Source organism: Hevea brasiliensis, chromosome 15 (assembly GCF_030052815.1).
Source record: "Hevea brasiliensis isolate MT/VB/25A 57/8 chromosome 15, ASM3005281v1, whole genome shotgun sequence".
Classification (NCBI taxonomy): domain Eukaryota; kingdom Viridiplantae; phylum Streptophyta; class Magnoliopsida; order Malpighiales; family Euphorbiaceae; genus Hevea; species Hevea brasiliensis.
In genome coordinates, this window is record NC_079507.1 from 38,045,715 (window position 1) to 38,070,898 (window position 25,184).

A 25,184-nucleotide genomic window follows, 5' to 3' on the forward strand; every position below is an offset into this window, starting at 1 on the left:
TTGATCTAATCTAGGGTTCTAAAATTAATCTAATTAATTTTAAAATCTTAAATGGCAAATACATATCCAAAAACATATTAAAAGTATTTTAATATATTGTTTATCATTTAAATCAAATAGATAAAAATATATCTTGCATGATGCATGTGACCCTAGGTGAAAATTTTTTGAATTCAATGGTATAAGCTTGTGTTTTTCATGCTTCCGCTCCTTCAATTATGCATACCTGATGACCCTTATATAGGCCTTTAAGATAATTTCCTATTAGGATTAGGAATTCTATGGTTGAGTGCAATTAGGAGTTTGCTTTGCTATTTGAGTCCTTTAAAGAGTGTGATTTTGATTATGGCAGATATTTCGGGATCCTTATCCTTGGAAGTGATCTGAGTATTGCTGATATAGTTGGGCAAGTAACTTTCTTCTATGAGAGTGTCCTATTATTAGGGTTACTCGTTACTCGATTGCCCATTCCTCGGCTGTTATGACTATTTTAGTTATTGTAATATCAATTTAAATTGTTGTAAACAAGATTTCTAATATTTTCTAACCAAATAAAATTCTCAAAATAATTTTCCTTTGAGTTCCAGAATTTGTTTTGAACTTCCACCTATATTAAATTCTTTAAAAATTTCAACTAAAAAATGTTCCTTTTTACTAAAAATTTGGAAAATAATTTTAATAACCTCTTTTAAACTTAAAGACTCATAAAAAAGAGTACTAATCTAGGGACTTGGCTTCATCTAAAAAATTTTCCAAGAGTTAAGCCAAAGAAATTAACTAACTATGATGCCTCAAAAAGTAAAAATAGAAAATGCATGGAAAAATCAATTCTCTTCTTCTAAGCCTTAAACTTGAGCTTTGCCTCAATCCTTAATTCATTTTTATCTTGATTTGAAGCAAATTACCCTTTTTAACTTGTGGCTTATAAGCTTATCACAAACATGCTCTCCATGATGATTAGTAGCATACCAATTATTTATTATTATTCAAATATGGGTTAAGACACAAGTTTAACACCTGGGTTCATTAAAATTCACGAATATTAATATGAATATTAAAGATAAAAAATAGCATTTATTAATTACAAAATGTACATTTACATGAAAAGAGTGATTACACTTACAACCGACATTCGGTTGTAATGCACATACATTAACAATTTTGAGAAGCACTTCTTTTTCTTCATCCCTTTTCACCTTCCCTGTAAAGCCCAAATAATCAATGTCTTTTCCATATCTTTTATGAGGTACGAATGTTTTAGAGCAAATTTGACATGGGGTTGTAAACTACACTACGTTGCACTATAGAAAGGCCACAATCTAGACTTGCCTTTTTTTTTTGGAGAAAATACAATTTAGTACCCTATACTTCGCACATTTTTAATTTGAGGATTGAACTAAGTATCATTGCAAATTGAGGATTATACTTTCTCTCCATTTGCGATTTGAGGATAAGTCCATTAACATCGTTATTTGTGCTGATGTGGCATTAATGTGGCATGCTAAAATGAGATAGAGAGAGAGGCAAATAGGAAGAAAGAGAGGTATTGGGAGAGAGAGAGAGAGAGAGAGAGAGAGAGAGAGAGAGTATCCCTTACCTCTCTCCCTATATCTCTTTCTCCCTCTCTATCCCATTTTGTCTTTCTTGCTCCATATCTCTCCCACTCTTTCTCTCTCTCTCTCTCTCTCTCTCTATCCAAGCCCCCCCCCCCATGCCACCTTTTTTAACCAATTTTTTTTCTCATTTATCTCCATTTCCCTCCCCCCTCATCCTTCCCTCTCTTTCCTAATTTTTTTCCTTGTACTTTCAAAGTTTTTACGCTTTTAGCATTCAGGGTTAGAACTTTGTTTTATTTCAATTTACGAACTTATACTTTCAACCTTTTGCAATTCATGGATTAGATTATGTGTGGCACTAATATGGCAACACTTTGATGATGTGGCGCTGACATCATCATGCCACGTCAGACATGAAACTAACGTTAGCATGCCACATAAGCACCACATCATTACAATTAATAGTGTTAATGGACTTATCCTTGAATTGCTAGTGGAGCAAAAGTATAATCCTCGATTTGCAATGAAACTTAGTTCAATCCTTGAATTGAAAAATGTGCAAAAGTACAAGGTTCTAAATTGTACTTTCTCCTTCTTTTTTCTTATACATCTATATTGATTATCAAGCTATAAGCATACTCTTCTGTCTTTAATTTTACTTAGCAATTGTTGATTATAATGAGAATCAATCCTAATTATTTTTATAGACAAGTAAGGGAAGAAGAATATATCTCTATGCCAAAATTAAAGAAGATTATATATGCTCTTAAAGGTAACTATTGCACACTATAAGTTGAAGTAGAGAATTTCATAGAAGTCTTAACTGCTCAAATTAAAGAAAGATTGTCTCTACAATGAAATAAAAGAATATTAATATGCAACATTTTTGTCAAAAATTAAAGAGTTGTAACTTGATTATTGTCCTTCCAAAAAGCAGCTTCACTGTTAAAACTCATGCTAAATGAACTTGGTGATCTCATATATGAATTATTTTTAGAAATTTCTTTGGTTGGGTTATGGGAAAAGAAACTAAACATAAGTTATAATTACTAAGGTAATGTTTAGTATCAATAAATTTCACAAAATTTTGTAGAATTTATTTGAAAATCTAAAATTTTAGTGTTTGGTTTAAATAAAAATTCATTTGGAATTCTTATAATCAATTCCATGGAATTTATTATAACTAAACCAAATTCTATTAAAATTGATAGAATTTACAAATGAACTCCAAATTTAAAATCATGTATATTTCAAATGACAAAATTATCCTCTTATTATATATCATTCTATTTTATTTTATTTATTCCAAACACAAAATTCATTTCATTTGAAATGACTCCTATATTTAATATAAAATATACCAAGTAAAGAAATTCATTCGTAATAAATTTTATTATGAAATTCATTTGCAAACGAAATGATTTTTACTATAGAATTGAATCAAACAAGGTCTAACAGTTTGATGTAAGTCTAAAACCGAAACTTTTAGGGCAAATCAGTTAAATAAGGTAGCAAATAATATATAAAATATTAATTGGCATTATTTTAACACTCAAAATAGTCGCATAGAGGGTGTGAGTGTGACATGAATTATTTGTACTCTGTCCATAAAAAATAAATTGATGAGTTTAGCAATTGATATATATATATATATATAGTAGAAAGGTATTTCCAAAAGTCTAAGACGTGACATATTCTTTTATAGTATTGTCACATAGCTAATATGTGGTATTATCTTTCATAGTATTGCCACGTGGAATTCTTTATTATATGTCATTTATAGTTGCCTTATTAATACGATAATAAGTAGTCATTATTATAAAGTAACTTATAATATATTAACATATATTAATTATATATATTTATATCTATATTATATTTAGATAGATTTTAATTATTTCTATCATAAAATTTTTATTAAAAATTTTGAGAGATAAAAGTAATAAAAATAAAATTTGAAATAATTAATAAAAAATTTAAAACATTACATTATATATATATAAATTAAAATTATTAATAACTCATGGGCAATTCCCTAATAAAAAAGTATATGATAAGATAAATTAAAATAGCATAAAATGAGACTGATTGTGGGCTAAACCTAGCTTTGATATTGAATAGTGATATCAAACCTGGATCGAATATATGTATGTTTTCTCTGATTGGCTGGACTCATGTAACTAAAACTAAATTCACAATTTTGGATTATAACTTGTGTACAAATATGGAATTTCTGTAACTTGTGTACAAATGTGGAATGTCTATAACTTGTGTATAAATATTAAATGTCTATAAGATCAATTTGAGTGTTTCATTAAGCATCGGACAAACCTTTTAAATTCTCTATCTCTAATTGTTATTTGCTCACTTAATTTACAACCATACAACCACAACTATGGGAATATGACTCTTTTTTACCATGGACTTAACCAGAAAGAACTTGCTTCTCGCTTACTGCTCTTACTGAGTTTGTCATCTGTCCCATGTCATGCTGATGTAGCTGTGAAAGCCCATCTTGCACGAACCTTCATCTTAATCTTCCCTTCTTTAAAAGAACTAAAAATTAGTAATGATGGTGTTTGGTTTAGCTATTTGATGCATATAATAGCCGATAAACATCCAAACAGCTGAACCAAAGTGTTTAGTAAATCATTAAAAAAAATAATTGACAGCTGATAAACAGTTAATAGAATACCTATTTATTGCATTTTGTATCAATTCTATAATTACAGTTGTTCATGAACTACAATTTATTATTATTATTATTTGATAAAAATAGCTAGGTAAATTATATAAACAGTATCTTAACTTAAGAATATATAATAGTTAGGTACCTAAACTTCAATTTGTAATACAAAATCCCCTAATATTTAATTTAAGTAACAAAAAACACCATGTGACATTTAGTAGCCTGTTTCTAGGTTACTTTTGCCAATGAGGCACTTGTTATATTAAAAATTATATTTTCTCTTTGTTAATTTGACACTTAACCGGAAAAATTTAATTATGTAATTCTCTATCTACCCACAACTGTGATAATTAAAATTACACATATTAATATTTTAGTAACCCAGAATCTATTTGCTTGAAACTAACGATTAATGAAAATGTAATTTTTTAATTTAATAAATGTCAATAATCTAAAAACCAGTTATTGAAGTTTATAAGGGGTTCTATATTATTTAAATTTTATATTATAAATTAAAATTTAAGTATTATACTATTACATACTTCTCCGTTAGGTACCGTCTATATAATTTGCCGAGAAATAACCTTTGGACCATTTCTTATCACCTATCACTTGATATGATAAGAATTTTTTCTTTTTTTTAATTGTTATTAACATTCTTATTACGCATTCCTAATCCAATTTATTATACACCCAACATCTAATTATGGTAATCTTTTCCATACCAATTGCTTGTTTTCCCTTTCAATTTATCACGTTTATCCTGTTTTGCATACTATAATGTTATGAAAATATTTTATTAACGATATAAAATAAAAAATACTTATATATTATGAAAAAAAAATACTTTTTTATGTATAAAAGTTTAAAATTATAGGATTTTTTTTCTTTGTTAATAATAATTAATGTCTTATTTTATAATTATATTTTTAATATTATTTAATTGTTGTTTATCTATTTCAACAATAAAATAAATAATATAATATAATAAATTAATAATTATATATTTATTTAATAAAAAATAAATGATAAGATATAATAAATTGATAATTATATGTTTGTTTTAATAATAAAATAAATGATATGATATAATAAATTAATAATTATATATTTTTTTCAATAGTAAAATCAACTATATATATATATATATATATATATATATATATATATATATATATATATATATATATATATATTAGCCATTTTACATATTAATAGCAATAGCTAGATAAAGTTTTACTAAACACTTTATATAAATCAGTTATCAACTATTAGTTGCTAGTCATTAATTATATCCAATAACTAAACCAAATACGCCTGAATGTTCTCGGTTGATGAACAAAAGATGTGGGAATTAGAAGAGCTCAAAGTGCCTTGTCTTCAATTCTAACACCAATTAGGCCCATATGACAAGCAAGCTTTCCGTAGCAAGGGCTTTGACTTTTCTACAATAAGCAATTCTAGGTAGCCCCATACATGTCTAATAAGTGCTCCCAACATGGACTTGATGACTTGATCTTTCCCCTCTTGGGCCCACATTTGTAAATCATCACTTGGGTTTGATCCTCTTGAACCCAAATAAACTTAATTCTTTTGCTTTCACTAAACCCATGTAACTATGATTCAATGGTTTCTCAAGTTTTTTTCACCTTACATATTTGTGATGAACATATTTCGAGATTCTAAAATTGATGAAAATTTTTAAACCCCCTTTAGGCACATTAGGCATGATCGTACTCACAATTCATATGAGGAAGTTTGGTCTCTTCCACCTAAGGGCAAGCTCAAATTCAATTGTTATATTACATGGAATGAAGAAAGTCCCTTGGCAGCAATTTCAATTAATGTTCAAAATTTTAAAGGGGACCTAATCAATGGCAATGCTAGTAAAATTGTTTGTACCTCACCATTAATAGAAGAAGCCAAAGCAGTTTTGGAAGCCATTAATCTTGTAAAAATTATGGGAGCTAACACGTTCTTGATAGAATTTGACTTACCACGCTGATTTCTGCCCTCTCACAACCCCAATCAAGCCCATGGGAAATCTAGGACTTAGTTAGAGAAATCCTGGACCAAATGGAGCTTGTCATGCAAGTTCAAATTTGATGGGCTAGTAGGAAAGCTAATTCAACAATAATAGCTTATTTAGCTAAAATTTGTTTTAAAGATGCTCTTTCTTGCAATTGGTTAACAGTGGATCTAATGAATTTGCACTTTATTTTGTGAGAAATTATATTATAAATTAGTGATTCCATGCAGGTAGTCTTATATGGAATGGCAAACCAATTCGTGAATCTAATGTTTTAAAGATGCTCTTCCCCTTTCTTTTCTATTTGCATCTCAATATCATGGTTCGTTCTCAATTTCAGATTCTCAAGATAGGGTTTTTTTTTGGATTGAATTATTCTCTTTTAGTTTAGGTTTGGAACTCTTTGCCCTAGTAATTTCTGATTGTTCTTGCTTCTCACCTTTTGGGAAGTGATAGTGAATATTATTGTTTTTCAATTTCATCTTTGTTTTGATAAATTGCTAGTATTTTCTCCATACCTAGTTAAGAGCTTCTAATGAATTGAAGACTTTTTATTGTGTGAAGTTTGTAGTTCTTGTAGGAGACTTATGCCATTAGATCTGTGTTTGTTGTAAGGCTCTCCTTGTTATGGGTGTTATTGTGGACCTTCTTTATGGGAGCTATCTTATCCTGAATGCACACCAAGTTTTTGATCAAAGTCCTAAGTGATTCTGAATGACTCTATCAGGCAAACTTTTCTTTTGTAATTGCTAAACTCTTGTGTTGCTATGTTTTACTGTAAAGATTCTATGTTGGAATTGCCAAGGCTTGAGTAATACACTTACTTTTAACCATCTTAAAGGTATGTACCAGCAACATTCTCCTACCTTACTCAACAAAACAAGCTTTATGAAGAAAAAACTAAGTAGAATATGCATTTAATTGATCCTCGTGGCACTTTTGGGGGTTTTGGGTTTGGCTTGGGATGATCAATGTCATGTTATTGTGGTGCATTCTACAACCTTTTTTCTTTCACTGTCGCATTTCTGAACCACATCCCTATAAAATATGGGATATCTTCCTCTAATATGCTAGTTGTGAAGATGAAATCGCAAGAATCAATTTAATAGTTGTTGTAGTATAAATCTTTTGTGTATATGGATTGTATTGTGGTAGGGGACTTTAATTATATTCACTTTGCTAATGAGAAATTGAGTGGAAATCCTTATTCTCAATACGAATTGCAAATGTTTGGGGACTTTGGGGATGAATAGGGGTTAGTAGATATTGGTTTTTTAGGACCTTCTGCTACTTAGAACAATAAGAGAGATGATATAGATAATATCCAAGAATGATTGGATAGATGCTTAGCTACTTATCATGGCTCCTGTCTTTTCCTACAGTTATCATTACCCATTTGGAAGATCAAAGATTAGACCACATCCATTGCTAATCACCACTTCTCCTTCCAAGCTAAAATCCAAAGTTCCTTTTAGATTTGATAGTCAATGGAAGCAAAACATAGAAATTAAACAAATTATTTTGGAAGCTTGGCAAACACAACATGCTGGTTATAATCTCTCTCAAGTTTTCTCTAAATTGAAAAAATGAATATATGATCTTACTCAGTGGCGCAAGTTGCATAATCAAAATGCCCTCTCAAGTCTAAAAGATCTTAAATCACAAATTGCACAAATCAAGTTAAAATCCATTGGCACTAATGTTTCTATGGTGAGGAAGTTAGAAACTAGTTTAGCTAGAGAAATCCAACGAGAGGAAGCTTTTTGGGCCTCAAAGTCTCAACAAACTTAGCTTAAATTGGGTGATAAAAACACATCTATTTTCCATGCTCAAGTTATTCAAAGGACAAGGAGGAATTTTATTGATGCTATTTAAGACATTAATGGAGATTGGATTTATGGTTATGATAATGTTAAGGCTGTGGCTATGCAATACTGCTCCAACATTTACACCACTGCTCACCCTATCATTAATGATGATATGTTGCCCAATTTTAGTCCATGGGTCACATCATATATGAATAATGAGTTGATCATACCTATTTCTATGGCAGAGGTAAAAAAAGCAATTGTTTTCTATTAATCCCTCTAAAGCTCCTAGGGTGGATGGTTTCACTTGCCTATTCTATCAAACTTCTTGGCACATTCTAAAGAAAGACTTGATAGCAACTATACTTGAATTTTTTAATAATAGTAAAATGCTTCGAGCCTTTAATCATACTTTGTTATCTCTAATCCCAAGGTTAAAAATGTGCAAACTATGAAGGATCTTCCTCTTATCGGCTTATGCTCAGTGTTTTATAAGATCATATCTAAGATCTTGGTTCATAAGTTGTAACCCTTCGTGGCCATATCTCACTTATGTGCTCCCTAAATTTGGTTTTCATTCTTGGTGTATCTCATGGATCATGGAATGTGTTTCATCAGTCTCTTACTCTGTTTAATTAAATGGAAATCAAAACAAATTGATTACTCCCATAAGAGGCATTAGACAAGGTTTGTCTTTTATTTTGTGCAAAAGGTTTGTCTCACTTGATTAAAAAAATTAGCATTTTTTGTTAATGCATTTCTAAAAGATGGCTTATCATAACTCACCTCCTTTTTGCGAATGACTCCATTATTTTCTCCAAAGCTAACAATCATGAAGATACATTGATTCATCAAGTCCTTGATCAATATGCATCCATCAATGATCAAGTTATCAAATTATAAAAGTAAGCTATTGTTTTTAGTAAAACCTTATAGCCAAATAAGAAATTCAATTTCTGCTATTCTACAAATCCAGAACATTTTAGGACATGATTTGTTTTGGGACTTTCATCAATTATTGCAAAATCACGCTTCCAAGAGATCATTGCCAAAGCTCTCAATGTAATTGATGAATTTAATATGGCTAATCAAAATGATCATCCTTTGTCTTTAGTTGTTCTTACTCCTACACCCACATCTTGGCTTCCACCTCCTTTCTCATAGATTAAGATTAACTTTGATGTTGTAGTAGATAAAAGAAAGAACATAGGTGTTGTTGCTGCAATTGCTAGAAATAGTGCAGATGTACCTCTTGATTGGTATTGCAACTGGTTTCCTGGGATTACTGATCCTCTGACTTTGGAAGCTTTAGCTTGTAGAGAAGTAGTGCTCTTAGCTAAGAATCAATGTTTCAATGCATTAATTGTGGAGAGAATTCTAAGAATATTATCTCTACAACTCAAGGACATTCTATTCATAGTGATTTGGATGGGATTTTTTAGGATATTTTTGCATTTACACATTTTTGTTCTACCTTAGAATTTGCTTTTATTTGTAGAGCTTGTAATTGTGCTACCCATTCTTTGGCACAAAAAATGCTACATAATGACTCTTTTGCTTGTAATCCTTTGGAGAAGACTAGTTTTGTAATTTACTCTTTACCTCCTTAGATATATATATATATATATATATATATATATATATATATATATATATATATATATATATATATATATATATATATAAACATGCAAGTGGGCCTTAAAAGCCAAAAAAAAAAAAAAAAAAAAACACTACCTAAAAGTTTTTTTTTTTAATTTAATATCTATTTTGATTCAAGTGTTTAACTTTTAGTGGCTTGCTATTTCACATTTCTTTCCAACATGGAATCAAAGTAATAGTGTAAATTACTCTTATGTTGTCCTTCGATGCCCTGAGTGCTTTTGCAATGCAATTAAATATTGTAATTAAAAAAATTATAATTTTATAATTTCACTTTAAATTTAAATTTAAATTTTATAAAAAAATCCCCTATACATTGTTCATGTGTTAAATTAAAAAGTCATTATATTTATGTGAAGGAAAATTAAAACCAATGCTATTAAATCAGGTTCTTCCCCCACTGGATTGATGTAGTAAAATGTTCTCAATGGATTGATATGACCTCATTAAATATCTAGAATGTGAAAATTAAAATATGACAATAATAATAATAAAAGATCATTGATGGCCATTAGTTTGAAAAAAATTGATCATTAATTTGTTATCTTATAATCATCTATCACATATTTTAATCAACCTTAAATTATTTCATGCATTTAATAAATATTTTTGTTATATTATTATATTTTTTATTAGTTTAATATGAAATCTTTGTTAAAAATTTAAGACACAAAAAATTTAGTTTACATAAAAAGTTATAAAAATAAAATATAGAGATTTGACTTATTTATAATTAGTATATATTATTTTTAATGTTAATAATTTAATTTTTTTTTATTTTACTTTCCTAATATTAATTAATGTTTATTATTGTTATTATCATTATGACCAGCTTATGACCAATGAATTGAAACAACCAAGTAAATAGAAAATATTTTATTATTATAAGAATTGAATTTAAATGCTTTTGTTGCCATATTTCAATTACATTGTAACACCCTCACTGTATCCATTCTGTATATTCTATTGTTCCAATGACCGGTGTCGGTCCGGACAGTTAAAACGTCTTGAAAAATATTTAGACTAAAGTGAGGAGCCATAATTAACTCAAATATTAACAAGAAAAATGTAGAAAATATTTTAGAAATAAAATACAACCAAGTTAAGTGAGCTGATGCCCTAGCGATGGGTAACCAAGTGGGAAGTTGCGGTCCTCGCAACTAGGAGCCCTAGACTTGAGAGAAAATTCATAAAATAATTTTTGGGACTCCACAGAAGAGTCATTGAGGTTTCTATGGCATTAGAATGCCAAGAAAATGCTTAGAAAAATTTTTCAATCGGTACAGACAATTTTAGTCTGTTAAGCCAAACGGAGGGCATTTTGGTCATTTCGTCTTCAGAGATGATTTTTGGCTGACTTGTCCAGTTAAGTAAATAATTATTATGACATAAAATGTGAATAAATATTGCTAAAAATTAAATTGAAAATGAGTAAAAAAGAAAAGGAAAGAAAAATGAAAGAAATAGGGAATTATGACATCACATGAGGTCATTAAAAGTGCTCCCACCAATCACATTTGAACAAGCTATTAAAAACCAATTAAAAAGAGGTAAAATGAAGTAAAAATTCACAAACACAATATGCTCTTCCTCACCCCAAACCAGACGTTTCCCTCTCCTCCATATCCATTTCACCATGAAAGCTCACCAAAGCTCCCAACCTTACCTCATCTCACCATAAAACCACTACATAGCTTCACAAAAAATTTATCTTGCAACTTGAACATCCTCTAGGCAGCCAAAATAGGAAGGAAAAAGAAAGTTTGGTTAGCTTGAAATTCAGCTCCAACAAGGTTAGTGTCCAAACTTTTGCTATTTTTGATTAAATTCATGTTTAATGGCATGAAGTAAGTAGGAAATGTAAGAAAACAAGATAAAAATGTGTGTGTGTGCACTCTAAAAATTTCAGCAGCCTAGGGGTGGTTAGGGTTTGATGAATTTACTTGAATTAAAGTGTTTATGAGCTGCCCATAGCATGAGATGAGTGCTTGAACATGATTGTGTAAGTGAAATGCAAGTATAGTGCATGAAAGAACTTGAAAAAAATGTGGACACTTGAACAACATTAGGGTTTGCTCATGTAATAGTATGTTAACCTTGTAATGGTCAATTAATGACCATTTGAATGTGTGTGAGGAGGAATTGAAGTGAGTAAGGATGTTGGAGTTGACCTTAGGCATGCTGCCCTTGGTGACCTGCAGGACTGAGTATGAGTCCAGCAGGTTTGGGCAGCCATAAATAGAGTTATATAGGTTCAATTGGTGCAAGGACATTTGGACATGAAACTAGACACATAATGGCACAACTTTGGTGAAGAAACCTTGCCCAAAAAACCAAACCAAGTTGACCTAAAAATTGCCCTAATCTGGGTGTCTTGCATTCTGCCTGGGCAAAATGACCAAATGAACAGTATTTATTCATTTGGTCATAACTCAGTGTAGAAAGGTCAAATTGACCTAAACTTTTACCAACAGAAAGATGAGACATATACCTACAACTTTCATGAAGAACACAAATCCAAATTCTGACCATAACCTAGTCAAATTGCCAACCAAACTTAGGTTACCAACCAAATCTGGCAGAACCAGTTTTGCCCAGAATTTTGGATTCTGTCCAATCTGGCCAGTTATGGTGTATAGACCATAAATTGAGCTACAAAACTCCAAATGGAATGATTCAAGAAAGGAAATGTAATTAGACAAAATAAGGAACAACTTTCATGAAGACAATTTTGCCAAATTCCTACTGTACAAATGACCAATGAAACAGTAAATATGAGGCTTAAAATCTGAAAATTTTGAATAACTAACACTAAGCTTAGAAATGGTATTGACAACCAATACCAACAATTTTAGAATACAAAATGTGGTATGTTGGGAGTATTAGAACAAATATACCTATTATCTATGAAAATGTCAACATTTTAGTTGACTAATGAAATGAATAGTAACCTTACATATAAAGTACAAATATTCAAGAAATGACTTTGTAATATGCCCTAGTAGGCCTAATGTGATCGGTTTGGATAGGTTGGCGCATAATGCCAATAGGGTTTTGATAGCAATACTGTGTATGATGTATGGCTCCATGCCATTCTTTGATGATAGCCTATGGCTATACTGATTATGATGTTATACTTGGCTTTATGCCTTATTGCTTTTATGGCTTATTAGCCATTCTGTTTGCACACCGGGAGACATATTGTGACCGATGGTGTGACGGCCCGAGGTACCTGGTACCCAGTGCTAGTTTACCCGTTTATCCAGTCTGGTCAATTTGTCTAGGTTACTTGGGCATGGAAAAGTATAATTGTAATTGAATTGATTATTAAAGAAAATAAGGAAATGAAACATCAAGATAAAGATCAAGAATGATTAGAATAAAATAAAGAAGCTCAAAATCATTAAGAAAACAATTAACAAAATGCATGAAGAAGTTAACATCATAAAATGCAGTTAGCCTTCGACTAAACAATAAGTTAGTAATTATTCATTTTTTTATGAACATAATAACTAGGAAATTATTATTTTTATTTGCATATTATATTTTCTTGTATTATTGGCACCACTAAGCTTTATGCTTAGTGCGTCGCTTTTGCAACGCGTAGGTACTGAAGATTTGGACAAAGGGCCAGTAGACCACAGATTGGGTAAGGCCGTTCACAGTTCTGCATAGTATCTGTGTCACCTCACAGGCTACAGTGCATTGGTAGGACACTAGGTCCCATTTTGTATTTTGTGATTTTTGTAAGTTTTGTAATTAAACTCTTATTTTATCATGTATATTTGAAACTTATGTAATATAATTTTGTATTAATGTAAGTATTTGTAACTTTGTGTTTATAAATAACATATGAGAATTTATTTATGATTTGAGCCTGATGATGATGTGAAATGAATGAATGAAAAATCGAGGAATTGTTAAGAAATTGTTGTAAATTAATGTGATACAAATGGAGTTTGAGAATGATTGGAAATTATTGCAAGTGTTTTTCACAGGTTTCGAAGAACTGTTTTATCCATTTTTAGCCGGTACTCCGCCGGATTTTATATAAAATTTTTAGAACCCCAAATGAATTTATAATTTCAATAAATGAATTAAATGAGTTAAATTTCACAAATTACACTTCATATCCATGAAGAAATAAATGAAGTGTAACACCCTCACTGTAGCAATTCCGCACATGCTACTGTTTCGGTGACTGGTGTTGGTCCGGACAGCTAGAACGTCTGGAAAAATAATTAGACTAGAGTGGGGAGTCATAAATAACTCAAATATTAATAAGAAAAATTTAGGAAAAATTTTAGAAATAAAATACAACCAAGTTAAATGAGCCGGTGCCCCAGCGATGGGTAACCCAGTGGGAAGTTGCGGCTCTCGCAACTAGGAGCCCTAAACCTGGGAGAAAATTCATAAAATAATTTTTGAGACTCTAGAGAAGGGTCATTGAGGTTCCTATGGCATTAGAATGCCAAGAAAATACCTAGAAAAATTTTTCAATCGGTATAGACAATTTTAGTCTGTTAAGCCAAACGGAGGGCATTTTGGTCATTTCGTCTTCGGAGATGATTTTTGACCAACTTGTCCAATTAAGTAAATAATTATTATGACATAAAATAGGAAAAAATATTGATGAAAATTAAATTAAAAATGAGTAAAAGAAAGAAGAAAGAAAGATAAACCGACAACTCGGTAAGAGCAAAATTTGGTCAATTAAATTTGAGGGTCCAATATTAACAAAAAATGATGATTATTAATTTAATGAAGCTAAATTAATTTAATTAATTGAAATTATGAAAATTAAAAATAATTATTGAAAATTCAAATTATAATGATTATAAACTTCAAAATAATTTCAAATTTACCATTCTACTTATTTACCATAGTGCCATTAAATATTTAATTATTATATAGGTTAATTATTGAATGAAAATCTGCATTTTTTCTCTTCTTCTTCCCGTCACTTGCCTTCTTCTATTCTTCTCTAAAATTCTCCATTAAAAACCCAAAATCCAAAGCTTGAAACCTTAAGTCACAACCAAATTTTTTCTTGGAAAAATTATAGCCCACCCTAAACTAAAGCCTAATTAGTAGAAAGCACTCAAGAAAACAAAAGAAAAAAAAATTGAGTTTGGAGCTAGAGGAATTTCAGCCAAGGTGGACCAAGAAGGAGCTTCAAGTTTTTGATTGATTAGAAGGTTGAATTGAAGTTGAGTGAAGCTAAGGAATAAGGTTAGTGCTAGAAATTCTCTTGGAATTTAAAATGATTGCAAGTTGATTTAGGGTTTGCTCAAATATGGAATTTTGTGTTGTGACTTGAATTTGATGATGTTGAGGTTGATTATTGACTATTAGAAGTGTTATAAATGTGAATTGAAGTTTGGAAGTTGGGTGAAATTGAAAATTGGGAGTGCTTCTCTTATGCAGGAAATTTGGACCTTTGAGTCCAGGGTATTGTTTGACCTATAACTGAGGTTGTGTGACTCCAATTGGTATGAGGCCAATTGGATGTGAAACTAGACACATAATGGCACAACTTTGGTGAAGAAACCATGCCCAGAAAACCAAACCAACTTGACCAAAAGTTTGCCCTAATCCGGGTGACCTGCAATCTGCCTGGGCAAAATGACCAAATAAACAGTATTTGATCATTTGGCCATAACTCAATATAGCAAGGTCCAATTGACCTGAAATTTTACCAGCAATAAGTTGAGATATAGACCAACAACTTTCATGAAGGAACCTGACCCAAATTATGATCATAACCTAGTCAAATTGCCAACCAAACTTGAGTTACCAAATCTGGCAGAAACAAGTTTACCCAGAATTTTGGGTTCTGCCCAATCCGGCCAGTCATGGTTTTTAGGCCATAACTTGAGCTACAAAACTCCAAATGGAGTGATTCAAAAAAAGAAGTTCAACTAGACAAAATAAGGAACAACTTTCATGTTGAACATTTTTCCAAATTCCCACTGCAAAAGTGACAAATGGAACAGTAAAGACAAAGCATGAAAACTGAAAATTCTGCCCAATTAACATTAAGCTTGGAAATGGTATTGGCAACCAATACCAACAAATTTTGAATGCAAAATGTGGTATCTTGGAGAACTTAGGTTCAATAAATTTATTATGTATTAAAAAGTCAACAATTTGAGTGAATAGTATTGTGAATAGTAATACAAAGACATAAAGTATAATAACTAAATTGGTAGAGGAAATTAAGGTATGAAATTTGGAATCCATGAAACATTCATGGATTACTTGGAATAAAAATAGTAATTTACCTAAATGACTTAATAAACATTTAAGTTATGTGAGTATATGATTAAGATTTATATTCCCCTTACTAGTAGATCTAATAAAACATAAGTAATACCACTTGAATATGAAATGAAATTAAACTAAATGGATTGTTGAGTATAAATAGGATGAGGTTTAGATTAGGATTTATGTTTTCATTACAAATAAGATAATAACACCTTGTATGATTTATGAATTCATATAAATATTGTAATGAATAAATGAATCACATGAAAATATAAATGAAACATTAGTTCTATTTATAAGAGAAAGGAAGAATGTTTTGAATACAATGGTACATGTGAACCATTGTTTAGAATTGTGATCAATATGAATAACATAATGAATGAATAAATGAACCATATTAATTTATGAATGAGACATTAGTTCTCATTATTGTAGAGAGGAGAAGTATTTTGAGTACAATGGTATAAAAGGATAATTGATGTGAATTGTGATCATATAAATGATCAAATGAATGTATGAATTATAATTGAAATTTATCATGAAATAATAAACTCATAAAACACAATATATTAATATTTAATGATATTATGTGCCCTTGTATTGCCTAGACATGTGTGTCAGATTGGATAGTTTGGCATGCCAATAGGGTATTGTTTTAGCAGTACTGCGAAAAGCTTTATGCCTGTATTCATGGCTTTATGCCAACATTCATGGCTTTTATGCCCGATTATGTGATATCATGGCTTTTTAGCCATACTGACTTCATACATGGTTGACGTTCTGAGTCCCATTATATGACGGCCCGAGGCACCGCGGTGTCCTGTGCCAACGACCCGTTATCCAATTTAGTCAGCCTGTCATAGGTTACTTGGGCAGTGAAATTTATTGAAATAAGCTAAGAATATTAGTAATAAAAAAATATTAGAAATTAAATAAATGAGTAAGATACCCTAAAATAAATTAGAATAGTTATTTATTAGAAAGAATCGAAATGAACTGGACCGATATCAAAATTTACTTATTATGAAATAATCTGAGACAACCTAGAAAGTATTGAGAAAATGCTAAAAGATTAGCAAAGAAAATTATAACACACATAAATATTGCAAATGTCACTTACATGATAATATAAGCATATATTTATTATTTTTAGATCATTTTTCTTTGTACATTATTACTGTACATTGGCGAAATAAACACTTCCAAAGAAGACTAAATTACGATAAACATATTAAATTTTAGAATCGCATATGAAGTATAAATAAATCTTAATTATTTAAATTATGTTTTATTTCTATCTTTATTTGTATATTATTTCCTTGTTATATTATTGCACCACTAAGCAGCAATGCTTAGCGCAATGGAATTGTTTCCTCGCAGTAATCAAGTTAAAGCCAGTGAATACTAAACAGAGATTTTGGAGTTACGATCAGAGAGCGTTCAAGGTTGTCACCTCTCAAAGAATGCATGTAGATAGGGCTCACATTAAGCATATCATGTATTTTGTGTATGTTATTTATTTCTTATATTGTAATATAAATTAGCAAATTGTAATTAATTTGTATATCATGTAAATTAAAGATTTATTTAATTATTGCAAATGATGTAAATTAATGCAAATTTGAGAATTTTGCTATAAGAATGGAGCATGAATGAATTTGTACAAATGAGTATAGATTTGAATTACATAATGATTTTTTTTTTTCAAATGATGATATGAGTATGGATATGATTATGAAATTAAAATGTATGGATGAGATTTGAAATATGAGAAAACTATGAGAATGATTGATGAGATAATTATGATTAGCATGGATGAGATTTTTATTTTTATTTTTATTTTAAAATATTGTTGAATTTCAAACAGGTGAATATTGAAATACGCCAAACGATAATAAAATAGGGGAAACTCCACTGGTTTCTCCGTCGAAAAATATTTAATATTAAATTAAACGAGTTCAAAATTATTTAAAAAAAAAAAAGTAAGATAAGTTAGGGTGCTTCAGCACCGATTGTAGCACGCCTTGCTCGGCTACACTGTAGTCGAGTGAGGGGTGTTACATGAAGGAAGAATAAAAACGATTGAAATAAAATATGGTGTTTCGGTACACTGTGTGGCATATCTTGCTCGGCTACACTGTAGACAAGTAAGGGTGTCACATTTAGTGGTATTAGAGCACGGTTTAGGTGTTTCTGGGTCTAGATAGAGTCCATACCATGCATTGCATTTGTAAGAGTCGAGGTGACACTAATGCAGATCTGTTTGTCTTTCTTATTTTGATTAGGATATGGAACCCACGTCACAGAGAGCACTAGATGAGGAAGTGGAGAGTCGTGCTCCACCTGTAGCTGAGACTGAGGGCTAGGGAGAACCTGCTCCACCAGCACCAGCAGTGCCTGCACAACCTCCGTCGGCTATTTTTCAGCAAATGGCTGAATTCTTCAGACAGATGGCTGGGGTTATGCCACCACCACCACTTTCACAGCAGAAATCTCATATGGAAAAACTGAGAAAATTTGGGGCTGTGGACTTCATTGGTAAGAAAGAAGATGACTCAGTGGCGGCTGAGAATTAGCTAGACCATATTATAAGAGTATTGAAGCAACCACATTGCACCCTAGAGCAGAACTTGGAGGGTGCTATGTCCCTACTTCAAGATGATGCCTATCAGTGGTGGGATACTATATCTAGTGAGGTCCAGCCAGAGTTGAAAACTTGGGATTTCTTCCTCGATGAATTTAAGAAGAAGTATGTGGCAAGTGTGTACCTGGAAGACAAGAGAAAAGAGTTTATTAGCCTGAGGCAAAGGCAGTTATCAGTAGCGGAGTATGAGAAGGAGTTTGTCAGACTAAGCCACTACGGAAGAGAGGTAGTCCCCACAGAAGCAGAGAGGTGCAGAAGGTTTGAAGAGGGGCTAAATGACAACATTAAAATAATGATCACTGCCTTGGGGATTATGAACTTCATGAAATTAGTTAAAGCCGCACTGAAAGTGGAAAGGGTCAGAGTAAGTGAACAGAATAGGAAAGATAGGCAGTGTAAGAGGGAATTTGGACCAGGGCAGTCAGGTATACCGACTGATAGTAAGAAGTTTAAAAGTTCTGGTTCACAAGATCAGACACAGGGCCAGAGAGGCCAGATTGCAATATCTATAGCTAGCTCCCCGGGCACAATAACAAGGGGATCAGCCCCAATGCCTGAATGTATGCACTGTGGTAGGAGACACAGAAAGGAGTGTCGACTGTTAACTGGAGAGTGTTTCAAGTGTGGGGCTACGGATCATTTCATAAGTGATTGCCCTCAGAGAAGTGGTTCAATAGCTCCGGTACAAGTTGATAGACCTACCCCTATAGTACAAAGGGGTAAAAGATCAGGTAGAGCAGAGATGGTTGACATTTCACAGAAGATTATTTCTGAGACAGTTGAAAGGCCCGAAGTCAGGGTGGCACCACAGGTATATGCAATGGAAGCTCAGGAAGAGCCAAACCCATACACTAATGAGGCGATACAAGGAAGTGAAGAAACAAAGAGGTAGAAACTCCACGATTACTTAAGTCAGGTAAATTTCGAGGACGAAATTTAAATTAGAGGGGAAGAGTTGTAACACCCTCACTGTATCCATTTCGTACATTCTATTGTTCCGGTGACCAGTATCGGTCCGGACAGTTAGAACGTCTTGAAAAATATTTAGACTAAAGTGAGGAGCCGTAATTAACTCAAATATTATCAAGAAAAATGTAGGAAAAATTTTAGAAATAAAATACAATCAAGTTAAGTGAGCCGGTGCTCTAGCGATGGGTAACCCAGTGGGAAGTTGCGGTCCTCGCAACTAGGAGCCCTAGACCTGGGAGAAAATTCATAAAATAATTTTTGGGACTCCAGAGAAGAGTATTAGAACCAATATACCTATTATCTATAAAAAAGTCAATATTTTAGTTGACTAATGAAATGAATAGTAACCTTACATATAAAGTACAAATATTCAAGAAATGACTTTGTAATATGCCCTAATAGGCCTAATGTGATCGGTTTGGATAGGTTGGTATGCCAATAGGGTTTTGATAGCAATACTGTGTATGATGTATGGCTCCATGCCATTCTTTGATGATAGCCTATGGCTATACTGATTATCATGTTATACTTGGCTTTATGCCTTATTGCTTTTATGGCTTATTAGCCATTCTGTTTGCACACCGAGAGACACATTGTGACCGATGGTGTAACGGCCCGAGGTACTTGGTACCCAGTGCTAGTTTACCCGTTTATCCAGTCTGGTCAATTTGTATAGGTTACTTGGGCATAGAAAAGTATAATTGTAATTGAATTGATTATTAAAGAAAATAAGGAAATGAAACATCAAGATAAAGATTAAGAATGATCACCATAAAATAAAGAAGCTCAAAATCATTAAGAAAACAATTAATAAAATGCATGAAGAAGTTAACATCATAAAATGCAGTTAGCCTTCGACTAAACAATAAGTTAGTAATTATTCATTTTTCTTATGAACATAATAACTAGGAAATTATTATTTTTATTTGCATATTATATTTTCTTGTATTATTGGCACCACTAAGCTTTATACTTAGCACGTCGCTTTTGCAACGCGTAGATACTGAAGATTTGGACAGAGGGCTAGTAGACCACAGATTGGGTAAGGCCGTTCACAATTCTGCATAGTATTCGTGTCACCTCACAGGCTACAGTGCATTGGTAGGACAGTAGGTCCTGTTTTGTATTTTGTGATTTTTATAAGTTTTGTAATTAAACCCTTATTTTATCATGTATATTTGAAACTTATGTAATATAATTTTGTATTAATGTAAGTATTTATAACTTTGTGTTTATAAATAACATATGAGAATTTATTTATGATTTGAGCCTGATGATGATGTGAAATGAATGAATGACAAATGGAGGAATTGTTAAGAAATTATTGTAAATTGATGTGGTACAAATGGAGTTTGAGAATGATTGAAAATTATTGGAAGTGTTTTTCACAGGTTTCGAAGAACTGTTTTATCCATTTTTAGTCGGTACTCCGCCTAATTTTCTATAAAATTTTTAGAACCCCAAATGAATTTATAATTTCAATAAATGAATTAAATGAGTTAAATTTCACAAATTGCACTTCATATCCATAAAGAAATAAATTAAGGAAGAATAAAAACGATTGAAATAAAATATGGTGTTCCGGTACACTGTATGGCATATCTTGCTCGGCTACACTGTAGACGGGTAAGGGGTGTCACATATATAATATTTAATTATAAAATTAATTTTTTATTTAAATGATTTTCATTTGTTTGTCATATATAATATGTCATATGAGACATTTGATACATATCAACTACTCTTTTCTCGCCATGTATTTTCATTTTACCTAAGTACTCTCAATTCCTTTTTTAATTTACTCTTTTTTTATTATTTCTTTCAAAAATTATTAATTATTATTCTCAAATTTATTTATTTAAATATATTTAATTAATATTTATTTAATTACTATTTTTTTTTATAAATTTCTTATTTAATATTTCTTAAATTTTTGATATTTTATTTCATTATAATTATATATCGAATGCAATTATAACTAATATTTTAATTATCTATTTTTTATTATTATTAATTTTTAACATAATTATTTTTAAATTTTAATTAAATATATAAATTTTCATATATAAATTATCTCTCAACTATATTTTTATATAGAAGCAGAATTTCAAAAATAGATTAGCTCCAAGATAATAAAATTAAAGTTGCAATATCAAAATCATGTAATCTATTTTTTAAAAAATAATATATATTTTTAACATTTATTATATTAATAGAAAATGATGGTATTTTAAAATTTTATTTTTTATGAAATATATTTATCTTATATCATAAATTAATGTAAAACGTTAACAATTTTTGTGAAAAAAATTATTTTATAAAAATATATCGGATTCATAAAAAAAATTTACACTTTAAAAAAATTTAAAGATATAATTTTTTTTAAAAAAATAAAATAATAAAATGTTTTTTTAATTAATAATAGTGTTTTCTATTTTCATTATTATTAAAATTAAATAATTCAATTCATTATTAATAATTTAATATATTTTTTAATTTTATTAATAACAAAAAATATTATATTTATAATTTTTTAAATAGCATTATTTTTGTATTAATCGAATATATTTTCTACAATTTATAAAAAAATATTGATTTATATAAATTATGAGATAAAATATAAAATTTTATGAATTTTAAATCATTTTATAAATAAAGAAATTTTATTACATTTTAAACGAAGTAATTATAAAAATTATTTTTAATATATGTATAAAATGAATTAAATAAATATTTTAATTAATTATAACATAAATTATTTAAAAATTATTATTATAATAGATAAAAATTTATTTAAATTAAATTATATAAAAGAGAAATTTTAGTTAAAAATTAATTTAATAGTAATAATTTATCTTATTTAAAATATAATTAAAAATAAATTAAAAAATAAAAATTATAAATTATCTATGTATATCATAGGTATTATATTAGTTTTTAATAAATGAGCTGTAATATTCAGCATTGATTGATTTTGTTTAGGATAAAATTATTATTTTTATAAAAACATATATTTAAATTCAACTATACTAAGTTTCACATTATATATAAATTAAATTTAATTATATAGCTATATATTTTATTTGATAAATAAAGATCACACGAATTTTATAAGTATAATTTTTTAAGAAAGTTTTATCATGCAACTTTTGAAGATTTCATTGCCTATTAAAAATAAAGTTTCTTGGTTTGAAACGAAACCTACAGTGTAAAAAACCCTTAATTAGAATTCAAATAAAATTAGGATGTATTAATAATAATAATTAGAAATATATATATATATATATAAATATTTTGTAATTATAATTTTCATATTAAAAATAATATAAAAATTAAAAATTTTTTATTAGTTTATCTGAAATAAAAAAATATAAAATATTATATTTTTATAATAAATAAAATTAATTATACAACATTAATAATTTTAAATTTTGAATCTTATTAAAATATTTAAATAATTTAAAAAGTGAATATATTTTATTTATTTTTAATATTATTTAATAAAATTTATAAACACAATTAAAAATATATGTAAATATTTTAATTACTAATTTTGTCAAATAAAAGGTGTCCACTTTGTCACCTCGCCATTACAGTCGAGATTAATCCGTCTTAGCGAAGCTATTTCAACTTGGTGGCCAAGCTGGTACTGTAGATATCCTTCTTTTGCAAGTTTTTATTTTCCTTTTTAGAGGGTACTTATTTAATTTATAAGTTAATTAAATTTTATTATGAATAAATAATTATAAGTAAATTGATATTTAATTTAGTTTATAATTTAATAAAATTATTTAAAATAAATAAAATATTATAAATAAAATATCTCTTATTAATTACTCATTTATTTATTTTAAAATTATATTTTAACTAAATAAAAAATTATATTATTTTAATAATTTTTTAAAATATTAATATTATTTTTATTTTAACAGCCGTAACACTTAATAATATATATTTTTGTCATTTTCATAAATTAAATTACATTAAAATGTCTTTTAATTAAATAAATTAATTTTAAATAATTAATTATTTATATTTAAATTAATTTATAAATTAAAAATATATTTTAAATTAAGAAGTCACAATTCTATTAGGATATGGATTTATTCATCTCTGTATATACCTATAGACGGAGAGAAGGATCCCAGATTTTAATTTCTCGTATTGTTTCTTGCCTTCTATAGAAAAAAAGACATCAAATCTTTGGAAGTACAATAACCCAAGAAGAAGAAGAAGAAGAAGAAGAAGAAGAAGAAGAAGATGGCTGCCAGGAGGAACAACCCTTCAGGTATAGTTCCTACCATACAGAACATTGTATCGACAGTAGATTTGGACTGTGTATTGGATCTTAAGCACATAGCACTGCATTCTCGCAATTCTGAGTTCTTTCCTAAGCGTTTCTCCGCTGTGATTATGAGAATCAAAGATCCCAAAACTACTGCCTTGATTTTTGCCTCTGGCAAGATGGTCTGCACTGGTGCAAAAACCGAAGCGCAGTCTAAACTTGCGGCCAGGAAGTTTGCAAGAATTATTCAGAAGCTAGGGTTTCCTGCCAAGTTTAGAGACTTCAGGATCCAGAATATTGTTGCCTCTTGCGATGTTCAATTCACTATCAGACTTGAGAAGTTTGCCTGCACATCCCATGGTGCCTTTTCCACCTACGAACCTGAACTCTTCCCTGGCCTTATCTACCGCATGAAACAGCCAAAGCTCGTGTTGCTTATCTTTGTCTCTGGGAAGGTTGTGATCACTGGAGCCAAGAAAAGGGATGACTTCTACACTGCCTTCGACAACATATACTCTGTTCTTGCAGAGTTCAAGAAGTAAGGGAGGTCTTCTCAGTTATGATCTGTAGAAATAGATAAATTTTGGCCTAGAATTAAACCAATCACTGCAATGATTCAGGCCACTCATATTGGGCAATGGGTCCCATTTTATAATGACAAATACTATTCCTTGTTTTACCAAGTTTTACATTCTTGTTCTCTTCTGTATGAGTCCCAATTCTGAGCCTAAAACACACAGATATCACATGCAAATTAAGCAAGCATATATGATGTAGAATGTGTCTTATTTTGTTCTTCATGGAGGAAGTAATTTCTTTTGGCTAGGCAAGGTAATTAATCCATACATTTATAAAATAAAGTTTTATTGATAAAAAAATGTTTGCTTAATCAGATTACAGAAGCAACCCTCTAAAGTATATTCCAATCAATAACCATGCTGAAAAAGAAAATTACATATATCTAGAATTCAATCAAATCAGGTAAACAACAAATTTCTGCAATAAGATCTTCATGGCAATTAACTTTCTCTCATCTCTCTTTCCATCTCCTTGGCATCCACAGTGCACATATGCATTTCTGCTTCTAATCATGCAACTGAAGTTTGGGACCAAGAAGTAGAGCACCACTAAAAAGTAAAACTTCAAAGTGAAAATCAGAGTTAGAACTTGAAGTTTCTAGTGAGTACAACAACAGCATTAGAACATGATCAATTGCATGAGACAACCAACATAAGGAGCTCGAGGATATTTTCTCTTTAGTTGTGGCCATTGCAC

General features: G+C 29.9%; 1 protein-coding gene across 1 annotated transcript; it reads left to right on the top strand.

Moving 5' to 3' along the window:
• Nucleotides 1–23,730: 23,730 nt before the first annotated feature.
• Nucleotides 23,731–24,588, top strand: LOC110662833 (TATA-box-binding protein-like). The gene has a single exon (XM_058137225.1). The coding sequence runs from the start codon at nt 23,885–23,887 to the stop codon at nt 24,449–24,451; it is 567 nt and encodes a 188-aa protein (XP_057993208.1). The 5' UTR covers nt 23,731–23,884; the 3' UTR covers nt 24,452–24,588.
• Nucleotides 24,589–25,184: the final 596 nt, after the last annotated feature.